This window comes from Anomalospiza imberbis, chromosome 5 (genome assembly GCF_031753505.1).
Source record: "Anomalospiza imberbis isolate Cuckoo-Finch-1a 21T00152 chromosome 5, ASM3175350v1, whole genome shotgun sequence".
NCBI lineage: Eukaryota > Metazoa > Chordata > Aves > Passeriformes > Viduidae > Anomalospiza > Anomalospiza imberbis.
The window spans coordinates 63433804-63452893 of NC_089685.1; the positions used below are offsets into that span (position 1 = coordinate 63433804).

The following is a 19090-nucleotide window of genomic DNA, read 5'->3' on the forward strand; positions in this document are numbered from 1 at the left end:
AAAAGTGGGAGTATTATTTACTGATGTGATAACTGTCTTCAATATGAGACATCAGCATAAAAGGCAATTATATTCCTAGGTGCCAGGCAGGATATTCCCTGCCAAGGCAGGGAAGTGTCAGTATCATTGCAAAAGTCTCTACTGTAATTTCCTCTGTGTATAATTCTGTGTATAATTCCAGTTATTCCAATTAAAGGAAAGTGGAGCCAGAAAAGTATCTGGTTGGTAGAGAGAGGGAAGAACACATTTTACAAGAGGAAAATAAGACAGTGTAGCTTGCCTAACCTGGCAAAATACAGTCTGAGAAAACAGAAAAGGCTTCCCTCCACTAAAACATGAGTGAGGTGAAAATACCCTGGCAGCAATAGTGCTCTTCAAGGTAAAGAGCTACTGGTGAAGGTATCAACTGGCTGGGAAAGGGCTTCAGCAGAAAGTCATCACTACAGCAACTTCCAAATCACATGGGAAAGTGAGAAACCTAACTTCCCTCCAGTGAGAGCATTATTGGTTCCTGAAAAGAGTAATATGGAAAGACTCTCTGGGAAACTGGAGCTGGAACATCCTTCCCAGACTGCTGTCTCTTATCAAACCCCATGTAGGCACTCTGCTCTTTGGATTTAAGAGGACCATAATTCAGTTTAGTTCAATTTTCTTCTAAGGGTTGCTTTAATTTGGAAGAACTATGTCCATTCAAGGCTAATGTGATTTAATGAATTCATGCTAAACTCACAAGTTAATTTGGATTAATTTTCCCAACCATTTCTCATCAGACAACCCTTTAGATGTAGTAAAAATGGCAGAGAAATCTTGAGCAGTCCTGCTTGTGATTCAGCTGTAAACTGGAAAGTAGATCTTCTGACTGAAGAAGGTCTGAAGAAACATCTGGCCATGTCTAACATGCCTCTCCCTGGAGAGGTGCTGAGGAGGGTGCAAGCACCCAGGCCCAGTGTCCCAGCTGTTCTCTGGTGTTTTCCCTTCCTGCTGTGGGGGCTAAGCAGAGCAGCCTGGTGATATCCTTGTTTGGAAAGAGTGTTAGTGCTGTCCCATGGGAAGATGTGCTCTGTGGGACTACCTGTTCTGAAAGGCGGAGTTGGGTGTGCTTTGTGAGTAGCATTTGGCATAGAACAAGGGAAGCGTGGGCTGTTTGGCTGTGTGCTACCTGCACGTAGAAAAACAATACCTTGTTTTAATTCCCTGAATTGCATTCCATTGCTTATGCTTGCCGGCTTCTAGGAAAGAAAACGCATTTCCCTGTAATGCTGTTCTAAGGGGCTGACAGCTCAGCTGCGATGGGAGGTGTTATTTCTGTCACTGCTATTAGTTGGCACATCTTTATTTGCCTCTTTCTGGCTGGCACATCGTGGGTGGGAAATCTGTGAGCCCTAATCTGTCGGGCTGTGGAAGGTGCACAGAGGGTCACTGCTGGCAGCCCCGGCCGTGCGGGGCAGCGGCGGGAGGATTTAGCGGTGTCGGGCACGGAGCGCGGCCGCTGCGGGAAGGGACCGTGCTGCCGTGGCTCTGCACGTTGCCATGGAAACAAAGCTGGATCCTTAATCGGGATGCGTGTGGACGTGAAGCCACCGACTGCTGGCCTTTTGGCCTCACCTCCTGCTGCCCCAGTCCCAGCGTGGTTGTGACTGTCCTGTGCCAAGCGGGTGGGAGGGGAGCTGGTGTGGAGGGACCCTGTGGGGCTGAAGGTGCAGGAGAAGGGTCTAAGGAGAGAGGTTAAAGTCGTTCCCTGGGTCCTGGGAGTGGAAAACACCTCTGCTGAGGTGCTGGGGGCAAAGGCAGCCTGAGGAGCAGGCAGCAGAGGTAAGTCTGCCATAGCAGCTGTGGTGGGAAGCACTCTGAGATATTGGGGTGCCTGGACACTGCAGGAAGGGAGTGAGTCTTGAGAAGGTCATTGCTACATGGTATCATGTGGACCTTTAGATAGCACCCAACAGGCTACCTTGAAGAATGGTACCATTGTATAATAACAAACTCAGCTCAGGGACTATACTGAAACCACTCTGCAGCTTCAAGGACCCAAAGTAGTACTTCTGCAAGGTGTTGCTGTGCCTTACAGTCTTTCTAGGTTGTTCAGGTTAGCTCTGGCATTTCTGAGGTAGGGATGTGCCATTATACAATATAGACATGGTTTTGAGAGGTCTGAAAATGTGAGGAGGCTGTTGCTGGGGAATTAAAGCAATTGCATAGTGCACTTAGAACAAGCTTATGCAAAAATGGGTGAGCAAAGAGATCTCACTTAATGTATTCCCTCTGCACTGTGAGGAGTGCAAAGAAAAATTTGCTAAATGAAAATCTTTTCCGTTGTAATACCTAGCTCAATCAATACCTAGAAGAGGGCATTTCAGGGAAACACAGAAGCTGTAGCAAAGTCTCTTGACACCTCAAGAGGTAATAATCTGCCTTTTGAGTTCATAAAGACTGCAAGATAAACTCTGAGGAGGTGGTTTTCTGGAAGCTGTAGGATGGAGGATGTTGCCCACTTGCAGTCCTGAAAAATTCTCTACCAAGATTCACCATCAATGGTATATGTCCATATCCCAGCAGGAAGGATTATGATCAGCCTGCTTAAAGTCCTCCTGACACTTCTGTCTGAAATGTTGTTCATGTTAAGTTTAGACTGTAAACTTGCACAGCATCACTGTGCCCTGTTAAAATGCTGCTATTAGATTTCCCAGAGAACTGAGGACTTTCTTTGTCGAAGTCCAAGATACACAACTGACCTTGTGTAAGGAAGCAAACTGCCCTGAGAAGGACTGAGTCCAAGACTGGGAGGGCTTGTATGATTAATTTCTATTGAAACAGACATGCTGGTGCTTATGGAGGGAAATGAAAATCTTCTGGGGACCCAACGATTGATGCATAGCAATGAAACAGACAAATTACCAATGGGCTGTGTGCAACCCTCCTCCCCCAGCCAAGACAGCTGAAAGGGAATGCACAACCCTTGATTTAGCATCCTCAGCACTTTAGATAGGAATGGAATTTATACATTGGAAAGCATAAAAATATGTAGAAATATTGCTTACTTTTTCTTCTTTGGGTATCCTAGAGTTACAGTATAAAGAGAGATTCAGTACGAAGGCCAGTGAGGAAAGGCCATATTTTTCCACTGATGAATACAGAAGTTTGTCCATAGCCTAGTGCAGAATGCACAGGGAGCCCGACCATATTTTCACTTCCATTTAGAGAGTATGATAACACTATGAAGTTAGAGGGATTAGCCTGAGGAGCAAAAGCACAGAGATCTACTGTCAGCCCCTAGAAACTGCTGGGTGACATAACAAGAGCAGTTGGACACCAAATGAGCTGTAGAACGCTGGGTTGATGTTTTCCATGCATTGTGCTTCATTCACTGAGCTTGCCCAGTCTGCAAGGCTGCATGCCTTGAAGAGCACCAACACCAGAATAATAAAAGTACATCGTTCTTCAACTCTGCTCCTTCTACTCTTAGCACACAGAAAAGGAGAATGTCCTCTGAGATAAAGGGTGCACAGCTACTGCTGCAGGCTCCTATGCAGTGCAGACAAATGCCTAGTGTAGGAATGTACACATCCTGAAGGCACTGAGATAATGAAAAGGTTGAGCTCCTTGCACTAGCCACCACTCCTGAAGGAAAATTTTTTCAGCTCAGTGCTTCTCAGGAGGAGATATTCAGAAGTTCTATATGAAAAAGAGAAAAAAACACTTCCCATTAGCAAAAAAAAAAATTATCTTGAATCTAGATGACCAGAGTGATGTCTTTGTATCAGCTTTCAGAATTGCTTAGCTGCAATAAACCTGAAATAAACCTTCCTGTGGCTAAACCCTTCCCACAAATATTCCTTCTTATGACCTACCTAAAGAAAAGACAGTTTTGATTTTGTTTCATTTTTTTTTTTTTTTTTTAACCTAGATCTTCTTGATATATATTATTTACATGACTACTTGCCTCCATGGAAGATGAGTCCTGAAGGACTGTATTTTGTCAGAAAGAATAAAGTCTGTTAAAACTATACCTTGAGTGTTTTCACTCATGGTTTGAAGGCATCTGTCTTCCTCTGGGCTGTGGCCTGGGCTGTGGCCAGGGCTGTGTAGTGAAGCAGCCTGTGTAAACCCTGGCTTCTCCCTGAGAACACGAACCAGAGGCTTAATTAGCTCTGAATGCATGTGTGGTGATGCAGACACTGCTCTTCAGTAAGTCTGGGCTGCATCATCACCTGATTTCATAGGGATCATTGTCAGATGCTAATTCAGGTGCTGCCAGCCTGCATTGGAGTGTAGCTGGCATACTGGAGATGAGACACTTCGCCTGTTTTGAGACATCCTGCAAGTAATTGCCTTTGTATACATGGACATGTGTATGTCTGTGTACACACACCTGTGTGCAGTGAGAAACCAGGAGTGCAGGAAGACAGAAAATGATTTGGAGTGATACAAAGTGGAAGGGAAGACAAAACACCACAGCCTATGGTTCTTCCCTTGCAGCCAGTGCAGTGCTGGACACCACTTTTTTGTTTTCTCCCTTCATATGGTCATTAGTTTATCTTTTGTCACAGGCCCTGGCCAGGCCTATTCAGGCTATTCAGACTGAGTATCTTGTTTCTCCCCTCCTTGCTGTAGCCCTTGCTGATGCTTCCATCTATTTCCCACTCCCCATTGTGCCAGTGTGTGGTTAAGAAAGAGGACAGACAAGGAGATGCAGGAAAACAAGATGCACCAGCTTTGCCTTTGAGTCAGTCAAAGAGCTATTTCTATACCTAACACATCTCACTCTGGCTTTTAGTCTCTTAGATGCTTTTATTACTCTTATTATTAAGACCAGCAGAGGCAAATTCTTTTGCTGCTCTATCATTCCCTTTCTCAGCTGTGTCAATCCTCGACAGAAATCTCAGTGTCTTATGTGTGTGTGTGATCTTGAAAAAGATATGGCAGTTCAGTCTCAGCCTCAGGTTTTGTTTAAAAAAGTACAAAGGCTAATATAGATAGAAAAATTTGAATTCAAGTATAAAAAGTATCTCATTTATTATACTGCTGCTTTCAAGTTTTGTCAAGAGCATATTGAATATATAGATATATATTAATATGCAGGTAAGTGTAGAAAGAACCTGAATTCAATTATGTATGCTTTGGCAAAAGTTTAGCTGACTGGAAATGGGCTTCTTGACTTTCATCACCCAACCAAAAAAATATACAAAACTGAAACTTGTATCACCCTTATTGCAAAGTCAGACCAATTCCCACCTCCCGATCCTCTTCATCAAATCCTGAGGAGTGTAAATGTTCATGTGCCTAGATCATGGAAGTGGATATAATGGTCTTTACAGCACCATTTACTGTTGCAACTGTGAATATTAAGTACTTCAGGAGCGGTGGGGAAGATTTCAGGCTCTAGGTCTACAAGTCTCCTGTGGTCTCCAGTCTATTACCAAGAACAATTTCCAATTCTTCGGAGTTCAGAAATGGCCGTTTCATTGATAGGGAGTTTGCCACAATTTCTGCCTCAGTCTTGTAACAACAAGAGCTGTGAAAAACAGCTATTAATCATCAGGACAAAGAAAAGGGATGGAAGAGCTATGATCCCAAACAAAAATAATAGAAAAAAATAATGCAGCAGCTGTGGATTTGGCAGAAGATGCTGCATGTGTTTGGATGGGCATGTGTGCCTGCAGTAGACTTCATGTATTTGTGAGTGTTTTTATCTGTAAAGCTGTAGAAAACCTCCTATTGAGTTTTTGAGACTTAATAGATGGGAGCTCAGGAAGATTTGAGAAGGGAGTTTCTTTCCTGTCTAAAATCTGTGTAATAACTCCATTGGTCTCCGAGTTTCCATTGGGGATGAGGAGAATCAATAATAATTTAAAACTTTGTGAATCAATTCGATAAGCAAGACAGACATGACAGCAGCTCCCCAACAGGGGCACTCCTCACTGGTTGATTAGGAAGGAGAGCTGGGTAGAGAGACGGTAGGTGCAGTTTTCATTCACCTTGAACACAAGAGGTAACTACCTATGGCCAAAGCAAGCTCTAATGGGGATTGGGTCTTCAAGCATATTGAAATCCTTATTGTTTCAGCCAAGGACTCTCTCACACACTTCAGTGATATAGTAGCTTTCCAAAGCAGGGACTTAATCCAGAGGCCTGGTCCAATGGGTCAGGAATCCATCTTCTCCTCAGACTTGGAGAGTCCCCAGCTAGATCTAATACCAGAATAAGGGTCACCAGGATGGTGCAGGCTGGGATTTGAACTAGTTAGCTCTCCTGATTTGGCAGCTCTACTGGAAACGAGCTGGAGCTTCTACACAGTGCTGATGAACAGGTGCCTTAGGGCCAGTGCATGGTTTCTGTGCCTCCTGTTGCCTGGTACAGACATACACATTCTGTGCTAAGAGACAGCTGCTTGCCAGCAGCATGTCCAAACAAAAATGGACCAGGGTACTCTTTCTTCATTTTATGCCCAGATTATTTCATCCTGTTCTCAAAGTATAAGGAGGGGGGTAAAATCCCTCTTAAAATAAAACCACACAGAGCTGCCTTCTTGCCTGGTATGCAGAACAATGATTTGGCATTCCTCCTGTCCCAGCTCTTGCTGTAAAACACAGGTTGAAGTGAGTTAAGTCAGGTTTGGGAGAGCTCAAGGCAAGAAGGAATTGCATTCTGAGCAAGCAGCACCTCCTTTCCAGAGTGATGGAATCTGATGTGGAAGGTGCGGTGGAGAGAATTGTGGATACTCACTGTCTCAGAAAACTGTGAGTATGAAATGGTGAATGCTTCCTCCCAGGCTCAGGAGGAGAAAAGGTGGGCTCCCTTCTTGCCGAGTGGCCCCTCAGTCCCGCTCCCCTTCCCGGGCATCTCTGCAGTCCCAGGAGGCTGTTGGGGGATGAGCCCCGCACTGTGGTTTGAGTAGTGACGCCCAGCATCAGTCTTCGCAGCTCCTATGCTGACATGCCGTGCCGTGCCGGGCCGGGCCGGGCCGGGCCGTGCCGGGCCGTGCCACAGCTCTGGCGGGAGCGGTGCGGTGCCTCCCGGCGGGATGCCAGCGGTCGAGAGCTTGCGGCCGCAGCAGCATTTCGTATGCGCTGTTGCCAAGGAAACTTGGCTGCCGAACTGGGACCAGGCCGGTGGGGCAGGACCGGTGCCTACCTCTCTCTCTCTCTCTCCCCCTCTCTTTTTTTTTTTTTTTTTTTTTTTTTTTTTTTTTTTTTTTTTTTAATTTACTTTTCCTTTGGGATATGTTCAGAATATCAATTATGACTCTTAGAGAAGAGGCAGCCAGGTATGAGGTAATGGGAAATCTGGAGTCTTTGCAATCAAGTCAGACCTCAGCTCTTAGTTGTGTCCACTTGCTAGAGAGCTCTCCTGTTTTGAGTGCTTTTTTTTTTGTTTTGTTTTTTCCCTTCAAGTATCAGAATTGCCCATTTACTGCTGTCCAGGATGGATGAGGCTGAAGCCCTTTATTGCTCCTTGCCTTAAGGAAAGCAGAGGGCACATCCACAGATTTTACATGCAGCTGCTCGCTCATTTGTACTCTAAGGCAAGCCAACTCTATCCAAAGGGTATAAAAGTTATATCAATGTGTTAAACATTATCTAAACTGGTTAATAATACCAGCCTGTGAGAAAAGATTAAATTCTGGCACAATATTACTTTAAACTGACTGCCTTACTTCAGCTGTCCATCTTAGAGCATAGGCACAGCCAACTTCACTCTGCCCATAAAGTCTGACTAGACCGTGGCATTATTAGGACTGCAGGTGCCATCTCTTAGGACAGAGAAAACAACTAACAGCTTAGCCTGCAGAAGGTTGATAATTAAATTAAATAAGCAAGGCAAAATTTGAGACATAGGGGGTATCACTACTTTATGAGAGAAGAGGAATAGAGGCACTTAACAGACACACTCTGACCTGTCCACAGCTGGACCATAGTAAGAAGAGATCTTAAGCTCCTGAGAGGTTGAGGGGGCATTGGATACAATGCTGAACTTCCAGGACTTATGTAAATTTACTCTGTGAACCTTTGGAGGTTCAGCTCATATGAAGGTTTGCTCATAATAAGAGACAAAAGGTATACTTGATGAAATGGGAGAGTAGTTAATTTAGAAATGATAAAAAAGAAATAGTATTTCACCCAGGATAGTTGATTTGAGAAATTTATTCACTGACATCTTGCCAAATAGTGTGACTGGACTTTTTTTAAAGTGCTGGATAGTTTTATGTCTGCTATTGATTAATAAGACTATACCAAATGACATCCCATTCAGCTTACAGTCAAAATGCAGTCCTTAGTCTGGAGGGTAAGACAGCCAGAAAAGAAGAGCCAGGCAAACACCATGATGTAATCAGATGGATGAGTAATGGGGCAGTCTGACTTTCATTTGTTTTGGGCTGGCAATGTCATTAGGCCAGCCTAGTGGGCTTCTCTGAGTTGGGGCAGGGAAACTGGTCCTGGGCTGTCTGCATTGCCTGCATGGTATAACATCACCTGGTGGGTGGACTCTACTCAGCATGGCCAGTGGTCTAATCAGTCCGTGTACTTTGATCAAACAAGGAAATACACACCTACAGAGGTGAAAATGGAAATGTAACAATCCTGGTGGGAAAACTGTTTATCCTGGCAGCTTGCTAACTGCTGTTTCTCCTCTGTGGAAAAATGCTGGCATCCATGCATGGTGCTCTAAGAAGCTGGTACAACATACCACCATATATTAGCCTGCTTTTACCAGTCATTGTTGATAAAAGTCACATATTTTACACCGTCTCTTGAGCCAAACAACTGAATTTCTCTGGACTGTATATATCAGACAATGGCTCTGGTCTATTTGACTCCTTCATCTTTTTTATTGACTGCATGCAGTATAGAGTGGAATAACACCAAGATCAAAATTACAGAATCTAGGTTGTCTTGTGTTTCCTCTGTTGCAAAGTCTTTTGAACAAATTATTTCTGAAGACCCTGAAGTAGAAAATGGAAATCACTTAGCTGTTTTCAGCCCTTGAGTCATCTTTAATTGGAGACCTTTTTTTTGCATCTCTCAGGAACTCCTTGATTCTGGAGCACTTGGACTGTTGCCCCTGGGTTGGGGTTCTGCAGCAGATCTGTTTCCACTGCTACAGAGAGATTAATGTCCAGTCCATGACTGGGATCTGTGTATATGATGAAACTTTTATGTGTAGGTAACGTCATTTTACGTGTGGATTTGGTATATTTGTTGTCATTTACCAGGGTAACAATTGAACTGTGCTAACAATTCTAGATTCTTCATTGCAATCAGTAGCCATCGGGGATTGTGGCTTCCAGAGAAGACTTAGAGAGTCAACAACCATTCTCCTAATTAATTTATCACAGTATATCCTGTCTTTCTATCAGTGGCGACATTGAACTGGGTCTCTTGCTATCACTCATCCACCAGTTCCAACTCTGAGCTATGTATCCTTCTGTCAGATAAGTCTAATGTGTTCAATAATTATTGCAAGAACAAGGGAGGGAACTGATAAACCATTTGTTCATCTAACAAATTTGAACTTCCCCCGATAGCACGTTCCCAGGGCAGCTTGGAGGATTTTCACTAATAACGATCCACTCATCAGTGAATCAGAACATGGGAAAAGGTCATGTGCTAGGCAAGTCAAAGCCATTAGTAATCCAGGGAACCTATTTCAGTAAAACAGGAAAGTTTTGAAATCTTATTAAATAGTATAAACTAGGCAGAGTCATTAGGAAATGACACAATTCAATGTGCTCCAACTTTACATTGAGCAGGTTTTGCTGTGAATGTATTCGTGGTAGTGTGAGTGTGTATATGTCTGTGAGATGCAGATATTGTGTTTTAGATGCCAATTCCACCAGGAGGACATAATAGGTCTGTAGTGTCCCCATGTTCTCATAGTCCCTACTGCAAGCATTCAAGAAAGGACTGACACAGCATGATACAACATGTAATATAAAAGCTAGAGTTTTATTGTATTGACTTGTTGAAAACTAAATTAAAAAATCAAATTTGGAGAGAAAAAACCAAACAGACGGAGGATCCTGACTGTAGGCTAGCCTGAGGCAGTAATGGATTTGTGGTAAGATAAACAGAAGTAAATGAACACTTAAGCAACAAAGATCCTGATTTCCTGTCAAATATGTTATAACAAACGGGACTCAGACATATAGGAAACTAAATTATAAGACGTTGAACTGTTGTGGCATTTTCCATCATGAACAGTAAAACTCCCAGTGAATCAAGTATCCCACCAGGACTGTGACAAATAGGTACACAGTGTTGTCTCAGTGTTGAAGAAAAGAAATACATAGGTAGGGAAATGAAAGCCTGTGTTTTCCCAGAAGTTGCTTGGTGCTCACTCACTGCTTGCTCCCTCCTTTTCCCATCCCCCCCAAATTATGTGGTAGACAGGACTGAAATCTAAACAAGAGGCAGCCCTGTGTGGTTTGGCTGTTGGTCATAGAGCAATTTTGCAAATCAAGACTGTACTAAAGACACGTGGACAGCTTTTCTTCTAAATCAGGAAAATGAGAGGAGGGCTTTGGAAAGTGACAGTAGCCTGAGTCATTAGGATCTGATAGGATCCCCTCGGGGAGCTGGAAAGGAAGGGCAGACCCCAGTTATTAAATTATGGCTGCACAGGAAGCCTAATGAAGCAGCAAATGTGGTTAAATATACAGATGTTCCAAAAGCCTAATGAAAAGGGGCTACTAGCCTAGCAGTACAGGTTGTATTAGTCCTGCACCTGTGTGGAGACAGCAGAGTAGGGCATTTTGCAATGACATGGTATATTTCTCAAAATCCTGGAAGTAAACAAACGCTCTGGACTTGCTCCTTACTCGAATTCGTTGTGCATAACTTGACATACCTTGCCTTTGTGGGGTCTGGCACTTTGACTGAAGCTAAAGGAGCTTGTCACCCCTAGCAAAAATGTATTCATGGACCGGCCACCAGAGCATGGAGCACAGAACCAGATTACATTCAGGAGGGCTGCACAGAGGAAACATAGCATGCTGATCTCCTCACTTGCCAGGTCAGCTGTCAATACCATGGCTCAGTGGAAGGCTGGCCAGTTCCTCAGCATGAGCAGAGGAACACTGCAGTTGTTTCTGGGATCTTGCATTGCCCTGCTTTGTGAATGTTCCAAAGTCTGCCCCATGCTGAGAAGCAGTTTTGCTCTGGATTGTGAGATCCTGTTTTTAAGGCAGTAATTGTATTTGCTTGCCTGGGGAATCTAGAGTGCCTGTTAGGAAAGGACTTGTGAGAAAAGCTCCCTGAGCAGCTCTGCTGCCACATCTGAGGTAAATGGCTCGTTAAATGGCAGTGATTGGTTTAAAATGGTGCATCTGGAGGAGGGCTCCTGGGAGAGTCACCTGTAGCCTTGCCAAGGACTCACATCTTCAGTGAGGTGTGGGTCAGACCTGGCTTATCTGCAAGTCTGAAGAACTTAGAAGTGTTGGTGATAGTACTTTAAACTTTGTCCTACCTCTGCAAACCCTCTTCCATCCACCTAGGAACTTGCTAGCCACCAGTCTGCAAGAGAAGGCTTCATGGTGTGTTTGTACCTTCACTGTGTGCAATCCAGCCTTCTTATTTGAAGGGTTAAACGTGCAGGAGGAGGAGGCAATACTTGTCCCAGCATCAGTAAACTCGGAGCAGATTTTCTGTGGGAAGCCATCTGTCAGCTGGGGAGTGGTGCTGTGTCAATTGATCAGCTCCACCTCCAACTCAGCTCTCAAACTACAGATCCCTGACCTTGTAGGGTGACAGTGGGGGAGTACTGGGATCTCTGAAAGCTTTGAGATCCTATAATGGAGCCTCTGCTCTTTCAGACTGTGTGAGGGACACCCTGCAGCATCTTGCTGTTGCTTGCAGCAGGTAGTGATTGAAAACCTGAACTTGAAGGTAAAAGGGCTCTAGGAAGAAGACAGGCTTTTTTTTTTTTTTTTTTTTTTTGGTATTTCACCTGGATGATGTGCAATGTAAGGGACTTCTGATTAAAACTTGACCTATCCCTGTCCCAAACTCAAAACTGTCTCCCAGTGGCAATGCTGAACCATATTTTGGCTGTTTCAAGGTAAAAAAGGAAGGTGGAAAATCTGAAATTTCTTCAGGAGAAAAATAGGAACTTAAAATGTTCTGTAAAAACCTGTAATATCTGGAAGGGTAAAATATTCTTTTATGGTTTTAGACTGTAATAAAGCAATAATGATTCTGTAGGGTATATGTGTGTAAAAATGATAAAACCACCTTAGATCTGTCTCCTAATTTAAAAACTTTTACTGTAATACTACAGTGAGGTCAAAATCATACTCTGATAGCCCCACTGTTCTGTATCAGTTCAGCTCCTTCTCTTTTTCCTTGATTTTTCATTAGGCATGCCTGAAAACAAGGTTGGGAAGAAAATTGTGGCTTTTGGACATTTTTCTTAGTTTGCTTTTTGTCCCCCTCAAAAGGCAGTGACTGAGATTTTTATCCAACTCTATCAGCAATTATCCTGATTTATTATGAGAGGGACACTTTCTTTGCTACTATTGCCCGTCCTTCCTTCTTCACCCTTCTCTGAGTGCTGAGTTGGTCAGGGAATGAAGAACATTTGGCTAGCCCAACTATTGGGGTGATTAAGTGCCAAGAGGCATCTTGGCAAACCAAAATCTGGACTGGCTTGCACCTCTTTAATGCTCTCATTTTGAATATAAGTTGCCTCTTCTTGCTGCTTCTGTAATAGAAATGCCAACAGTTGCTCAAGAGCAATTATTGCATGCACAGCCAAGTGGCTTGTGCTTGATGTAAAGTGGAGTGCTTCCATTTCTCAGTGGAGTGGAATTGTTGTGCTGGGTTGTGATAAAGCTGTCTATTTGGTGTATTGATTTTTGATGTTCTGATACACTCTTCTTTGTGAAGAGCTCTGAATTTTGTCCCTGAGTCTTTTGGGGCTGAATTCCCTCCGACAGTTAGGCGGTGCACTCATGTGGAACGAACTGTCAGCAGGCATTTTAGCTTGACCCCGTTTAAATCACTGGGAGGGCATTACCTCCTGCACCTTGCTATCATGCCTACTAACTCCTGAGAGTGTGTGTATATAGCCTCAAAATAGCAGTGGATTTACCACCTAGTGTCCCCTTATTTGTCACTGAGGAAGCAACCAGACAAGACTTCCAGACGCTGTGTGTCAAATGTTGCTGTAATTCAATAACCAGGCCCTTCAGACCTTGGACTCTCTGCTAGAAATGGTGAAAAATTGCAGTCAATTCAGAGGCTCCTATGCATAAGTGTAGAAAGGCTCTTGTTGAACTTAATATAAAAATAAATAACTAGTCATCCGTGTAGCTGTCTTGCCTTTTCATGTTGCAGTAAGGCTGAGTCTTCTCACTCTAGCATTCAGTTTGCTACAAGTGGCATTCAAAGGTACTGTGCAATGAAGGGTGTTTGAGATGCTTGTTCAGGATTTTTTCAAATTCTGGCCCATGCTGTGACAATAGTTTGATTTTTTTTTTTTCCCCTCTGTCTTTTCTAATTTTCTACATAAACTTCAAAGACAGAAAGTATCTTTTTATTAGAAGAGTAGGTTCTTTTCCTGAGCACAGTTCAGAGAGAAGGGGGTGAATTCCAGCGATAAAAAATAAGAGATGCTTTCCATATATTGAATGTCTCCAGTTGCTGCTCCTGTTTTGTTTTTTTTCTTTATTTTTATTTTTTAAACTTGTCTTCAGTTCGTTGCTGTCATCTTTTCCTTTATCTTTTTGCATACATTTATTTTTCCACTAAGCAAAGAGCAGCCCTAAGAGAACTTTCACATGTGGGCGGTGAGCTGTATGGAGGAAGCAAACAGAGTTTAATCACCAAACCTCGTAAGAGAGGCATGGGGATCTGGGAGCAAGGACTCTTTTGTATAGGATGTGACCCATAGGGAGCTCAGGAAAGAGAAACAAGCAGCTTAAGGCTGGGTATGGGATCAGGCCTTTATTTTTATTTTCTGGAGTTGCTGAGCTATAGCATATTTTGTCAATATAGGAAATGGCTATAGGTAATCAAAACCATGACTAAAGGATGAATGGATGATTGATTAACTACATCCCCGCTGAGAAACAGCTTTACCTGCCAGGCTGTAGGAGACTTAATTTGGTAGAGAGCTGTTCTAAATGTGACTATCTTGAGGTAATGTCTTGAGGAACAATGAGTTTTCCCAGGTCTCAAACTCCTGAGTACATCCTTTTGTATCTCTGGTCCAGTTTTCCTGGCTTATTAAAAGAAGGTGGGGCTGTTCTCATTCCTTAAAGCAGTGTTTGGATTTGGAGAACTTTGATATTATGATGGGAATCTCTACACAGAGAGATATAATTTAATTATGGGGTTTTTGGTTTTTTGGGGGGATTTTTGTTGGTTTGTTTTTTTGTTGTTGTTGTTGTTGTTTTTTAATTTGTGGTTAGGTTTTTTAATGATCTAGTCCTATTCTACAGAAGTCAGGAAGAATTTGCAATTGCTTTTAAAAGATATAAGATATATCCCTAAGAGAGCATATTGGCAAATATCTTTTCTCATTCCTTTCCTTCATGAATTGGGCAAAAGCAAGGATTTGCATTTTTTTGGATCTGTCATAAATCGAAAGCCTGGTATCTGATGAAATCCCAGGACAGAAGAGATTTACACTATGCATTGGAGAGCTGAGATCTGTATAAAACTCCTTGGAGTCTTTGAGGTTGTAAAGTGGTACAGGTTCTGATTTTTGCAAAGATTAACTTAGTATGGTAGAAGGGTATGAGAGCAATACCAAGAAAAATACTGAGCTGATATTTCTCTAAAACATGGTGTCAACAAACCTCATCATAGTTTAGAAATTTCTGTTTTATTTTAATGTATTTTATGTTATTCTGAGACTGAGTCTTCACAGTTGTACTGAGAAGAACTGCACAGAACTCTGTGCTGCTGCTTGCTTTGAGAGGAGCTAGCAGTAGAGAATATCAGAGCTGATTTTACCTACTCTATTTGTACTTTAGTCTGGACACTCAAACCAGAGTGATTGTCCCAAGCTCAGTATCAAAGTGACTGTCCCAAAAATCAGTATCAAAACTGCTGTGTATCCTGTTTATGCTACATATAAGGTTATGATAATCCTACTATTAAAGCTCTTAATTTCCTTGAAATATTTTGTATATATTCTGTTTTTTTTTGTCCTCACTTGTGTACCACTTGTTCTCTGTCTGTTAGAATCAGGCTTAACAGTTGAAACCTTTAAGTAATTATGGCAACCTTCCTTTAAAAATAAAGTAAGGACAGCTGGTCATAAAAAGGATTTTACTTCCTTCTCACTTGCTTCACTTAAATTTTAAAAAGTTAAAAATCTTTATGCTCTGGCCAAGATAGAAGTAAGATTCTGACTGTGTACCTACCCCTTTATGCTCAATGGATTGACTAGGAAGGCTGTTTATTTCCTTTGACCTATTCTTGTTTTCTTTTTTTTTCTCTTCCTCTGACTTCCTATTCTAGGATGAGTCATCCATGTTCTTCCAGTTTGGCCCATCAATAGAACAGCAAGCTTCTGTCATGCTCAACATCATGGAAGAATACGACTGGTACATCTTCTCCATTGTCACTACTTATTTCCCTGGTTACCAGGACTTTGTGAACAAGATCCGCAGTACCATTGAGCACAGCTTTGTGGGTTGGGAACTGGAGGAGGTCCTTCTGCTGGACATGTCCCTGGACGATGGGGACTCAAAGATCCAGAACCAGCTCAAGAAGCTCCAAAGCCCTGTTATCCTCCTCTACTGCACAAAGGAAGAGGCCACCTACATTTTTGAGGTGGCCAACTCGGTGGGTCTGACAGGCTATGGTTACACGTGGATCGTGCCCAGCCTGGTGGCAGGGGATACAGACACAGTGCCATCTGAGTTCCCCACCGGGCTCATCTCTGTCTCATATGATGAATGGGACTACGGTCTTCCTGCCAGAGTAAGGGATGGAATAGCCATAATCACCACGGCTGCTTCTGATATGCTGTCTGAACACAGCTTCATCCCTGAGCCCAAGAGCAGCTGTTACAACACCCAGGAGAAAAGGATTTACCAGTCCAACATGCTCAACAGGTAAGGGAAAGAGCTAGGCCAGCCATACAAAAGGGTGGTCAGAGACAGCCTCTGATACCAGAATATTTCTGCTAGGCATGTGGTGCTCTGGGGCAGCAGATGGTGTTGGCCAGAACTGGGCAAGGGGAGGTGAGCTGAGGGTGGGGCTTATGTTGCTGTGCATCATGAGTGCCAGTGTTGTCACCCCTTTAGAAAGCCTTCATACAACACAGAGGGCAAGTCAGCATGAGGAAAAGGAATAATGAAGGCATAGTCCAACAATATGAGTGTGCCCCTCAATGCACAAATTTTTGCTTTCATAACAGCACTAAACTTCTTGGGGTGTCTTTGCCTGACTGGGTCTGCAGCTCTCAGGTGGGTTCTTGCTGCAAGCAATGGTAATGTTTGTGTTGAAGTCTAGAAGATGCTGGCTTCTGTTCCAGGCACTAGCACTATGTGAACAGGTGTCCCTTATAGGTGATGGTTGTGTAACCTACCTGGAATAGTTTCATGGCAACTGTTGTCTGAACACCAAGTGTCCTGCTGTTCATTAGCCCTGAATTACAGGGTAGAAGGAAGTGCAGAGAGATGTGGAGGACTAGAGCTGCAAAAAGAGATAGTCATCGACTCTGCTCAGATTCTGCTTCATACTCAAAGCCTTTAAAGACCTTGGATGTCTTAAGAATCTGGTTTACCTCAGAGGAGGGCTTGTGCTGTCACCCTGCTCTTTGACACTTCACTGGCTGTTGTCTGCTGGGTGTTTTGGGTACTGTTCTTTCTTGTGTACCTTATGCAGAAAGCCTAGTACCTTGATTAGAACAGCACGTTTTTCCAAATAGAAAAGGGTATTTAAACATAAGGAAAACCTGTTTGAATAAATGTCTTCTTTTTATCCAAATTCAAATTTTCCTAAGAAACAGTGCTAAAGCATCTCTTTAAGGGCACAGAGGAAGCTTGTGGTAGAACAACCTCTAGAACAGTGCTTTGATTACTAAATGTTCCTTTTTGTCCCAGATGGAGTTTTAGCATGTAGCAAAGCAACCCGGATAATTAGACATGGAATCCAGATGCCCCCTGATCTGCTCAGCTGTCATTGTCCAATGTTTTACATATAAAATCCTTGGACATGTTAGATCCTTTGTGGTGAGAAAAGGAGAATCCAGGCAGTAGCCATCAGGCCACACAGAGCTCAGTGTCTTTGTTCATTTGTCATGTTGAATCACTGAGCAGTGCAAATGTGATGGATTGGTCTGCATGCTGTGACCCCTCACTGTCAACTTTACTCGGCTGATAGAGGGACAAAGGGACAATGAAGCAGATTTTTGCTTTGCCTGAACACTGGGGACTGTGAGAGAACTTTATTCTTTGTCCCAATATATTACCCATATTGCTATTTTGTTTTTGTCACTATGATCCATTGGCATATTGCCAGGTCTTATTGCTTTTACTTCCTTTTCCCCATGCTGGTTTTTTTCCCTCTATGTAGGTCTTGAAGCTACCAAAGGTGCCCAAAGCTTTTATCTCTTTCCTTCCCAGCTAGGCTTAGGAGTAAGGGCTTTTTCTGCTGCTCTTTTGAGTCATCACTGAAATGATTAAGCAGGGAAAATATATATAGTGTATACAAAGCAATGAGAAGTAACATCAAGGCAGGCTTTTGTTCTACCTTTCCAAATGAGGAGGGATTTTGGGGAAGCTCTATTGTGTCTTCTCAGCAGTTATCTAGAAAACAAAGCGTACTCTGCTATGTGATGCAGCGTTCTGCAGAGACCTTCTGCTAATGAGTTCTGTTGACACTCTGTTAGCCTATGCATAACATCACACCCATATAGCTATGCTGCTTCAAGGACCCAACATAATCTCTCTGCATAGCACCTTTTTGCATTGTTTAGAAGTCGCCAGCTCAGAGACTCTTGAGTGTAGATATGCCAGCACTGTTGTGCTGTGTAGATATGCCCTGAAGCCTTGGCACCCCGCATGGAAGCAGTTCCTGTCACTTGTGAAGATCCTAGCTTTCTTTTCACCTTCATGGCCCAAATCATGCTGTTACTGCTCCCTTGTCAGCTCTGGGTGCAGCATTCACAGGAATGAGTGCCAATACTTGTAGTTACACCCAGCTTAGTTTGGGTACTGACATCAGTCTCACTGAGAAACACAGTCAAATTAGTCTGTGCCAGGCTCTGTTCTGCCACTGTGTCGATAGCTGCAGGCACCTGAGCTAACTCAGTAATAATTACACTTTTGTAGTTAATTACACTTTTGTAGTTACTTGTGAGCACAGTGCAAATATTCGCTTTGCCTTGCGTGGTGCTGGCCAGTGAGAGGGTTCTGACCTTGCCTCCTTTCCCCCCCCACCTATCCATGTTTCCATACTCTCTGTATTTCCAAGGGAGGTGGTTAAAAAGTTTGACTTCAGTGAGTTGGGTCCTTAGTTTTTTATTTAAGTCAAATTACTTTCAGGCATCTTTTGAAGTTTAAAAGCTAGTAGTGTCTGAAATAAGCCATTGCTTTTACAAATCCAAGGGTTCAATAGAAATTGGATGGCTTCAAGCTCAGCCTCATGCCTGAAGTCTGTGGAGAAGAAGAGGTAGAGGAGAAGCACAAGGTGTGGAAGGAGGCAATCATGAAGATGTGAGTTCACCTCACTGAGCCAAAACCCACAGAGATTAATAGCTGTAATCTGTGTTCATACCTTCAAGTTCTATTGAATTTGCTGGAATTTACTATGTGCTAAGCTTTAAAACTCTCATTATATGCTTTGTCTGTGTGGGATATTGCAGATTCTGCAGACCTGGCTACTTCATACTTTCCCTAACCCCTTCCATCTATTAGGATCCCACTGTATTTGTGCACTGTGCACACCAGGTAGCAGCAATACCTGCATGTCTGGCATCTGGTTTGGCTCTTTTTGGACTGGACTGCAGGTTCTGGAAAGCTAATTTTAGCCTTGCTCTGGACCCAGCAATACTATATTCAGCCATCTGTAACTTAAAGTTCCCCCTCCGCATGCCTACACACAGTAGACAAATGCAGGTATGTGGGCTTATAATG

At 43.1% G+C, this 19090-nt stretch overlaps 1 protein-coding gene across 9 annotated transcripts in view; it reads left to right on the plus strand.

The window, feature by feature from the left end:
* GRIN2B (glutamate ionotropic receptor NMDA type subunit 2B) overlaps nucleotides 1–19090 on the plus strand; it is a 217336-nt gene that overhangs the window by 71000 nt on the left and 127246 nt on the right. For 7 of the 9 annotated variants that reach the window (XM_068191496.1, XM_068191497.1, XM_068191499.1 and 4 more), the window contains one exon: nucleotides 15465–16063. In XM_068191496.1, the coding sequence (XP_068047597.1) occupies nucleotides 15465–16063 (599 nt within the window). Of the gene's footprint in view, nucleotides 1–11340; nucleotides 11531–15464; nucleotides 16068–19090 lie in introns of those variants that run through there. The other 2 variants (XM_068191500.1, XM_068191505.1) reach the window with 2 other exon arrangements.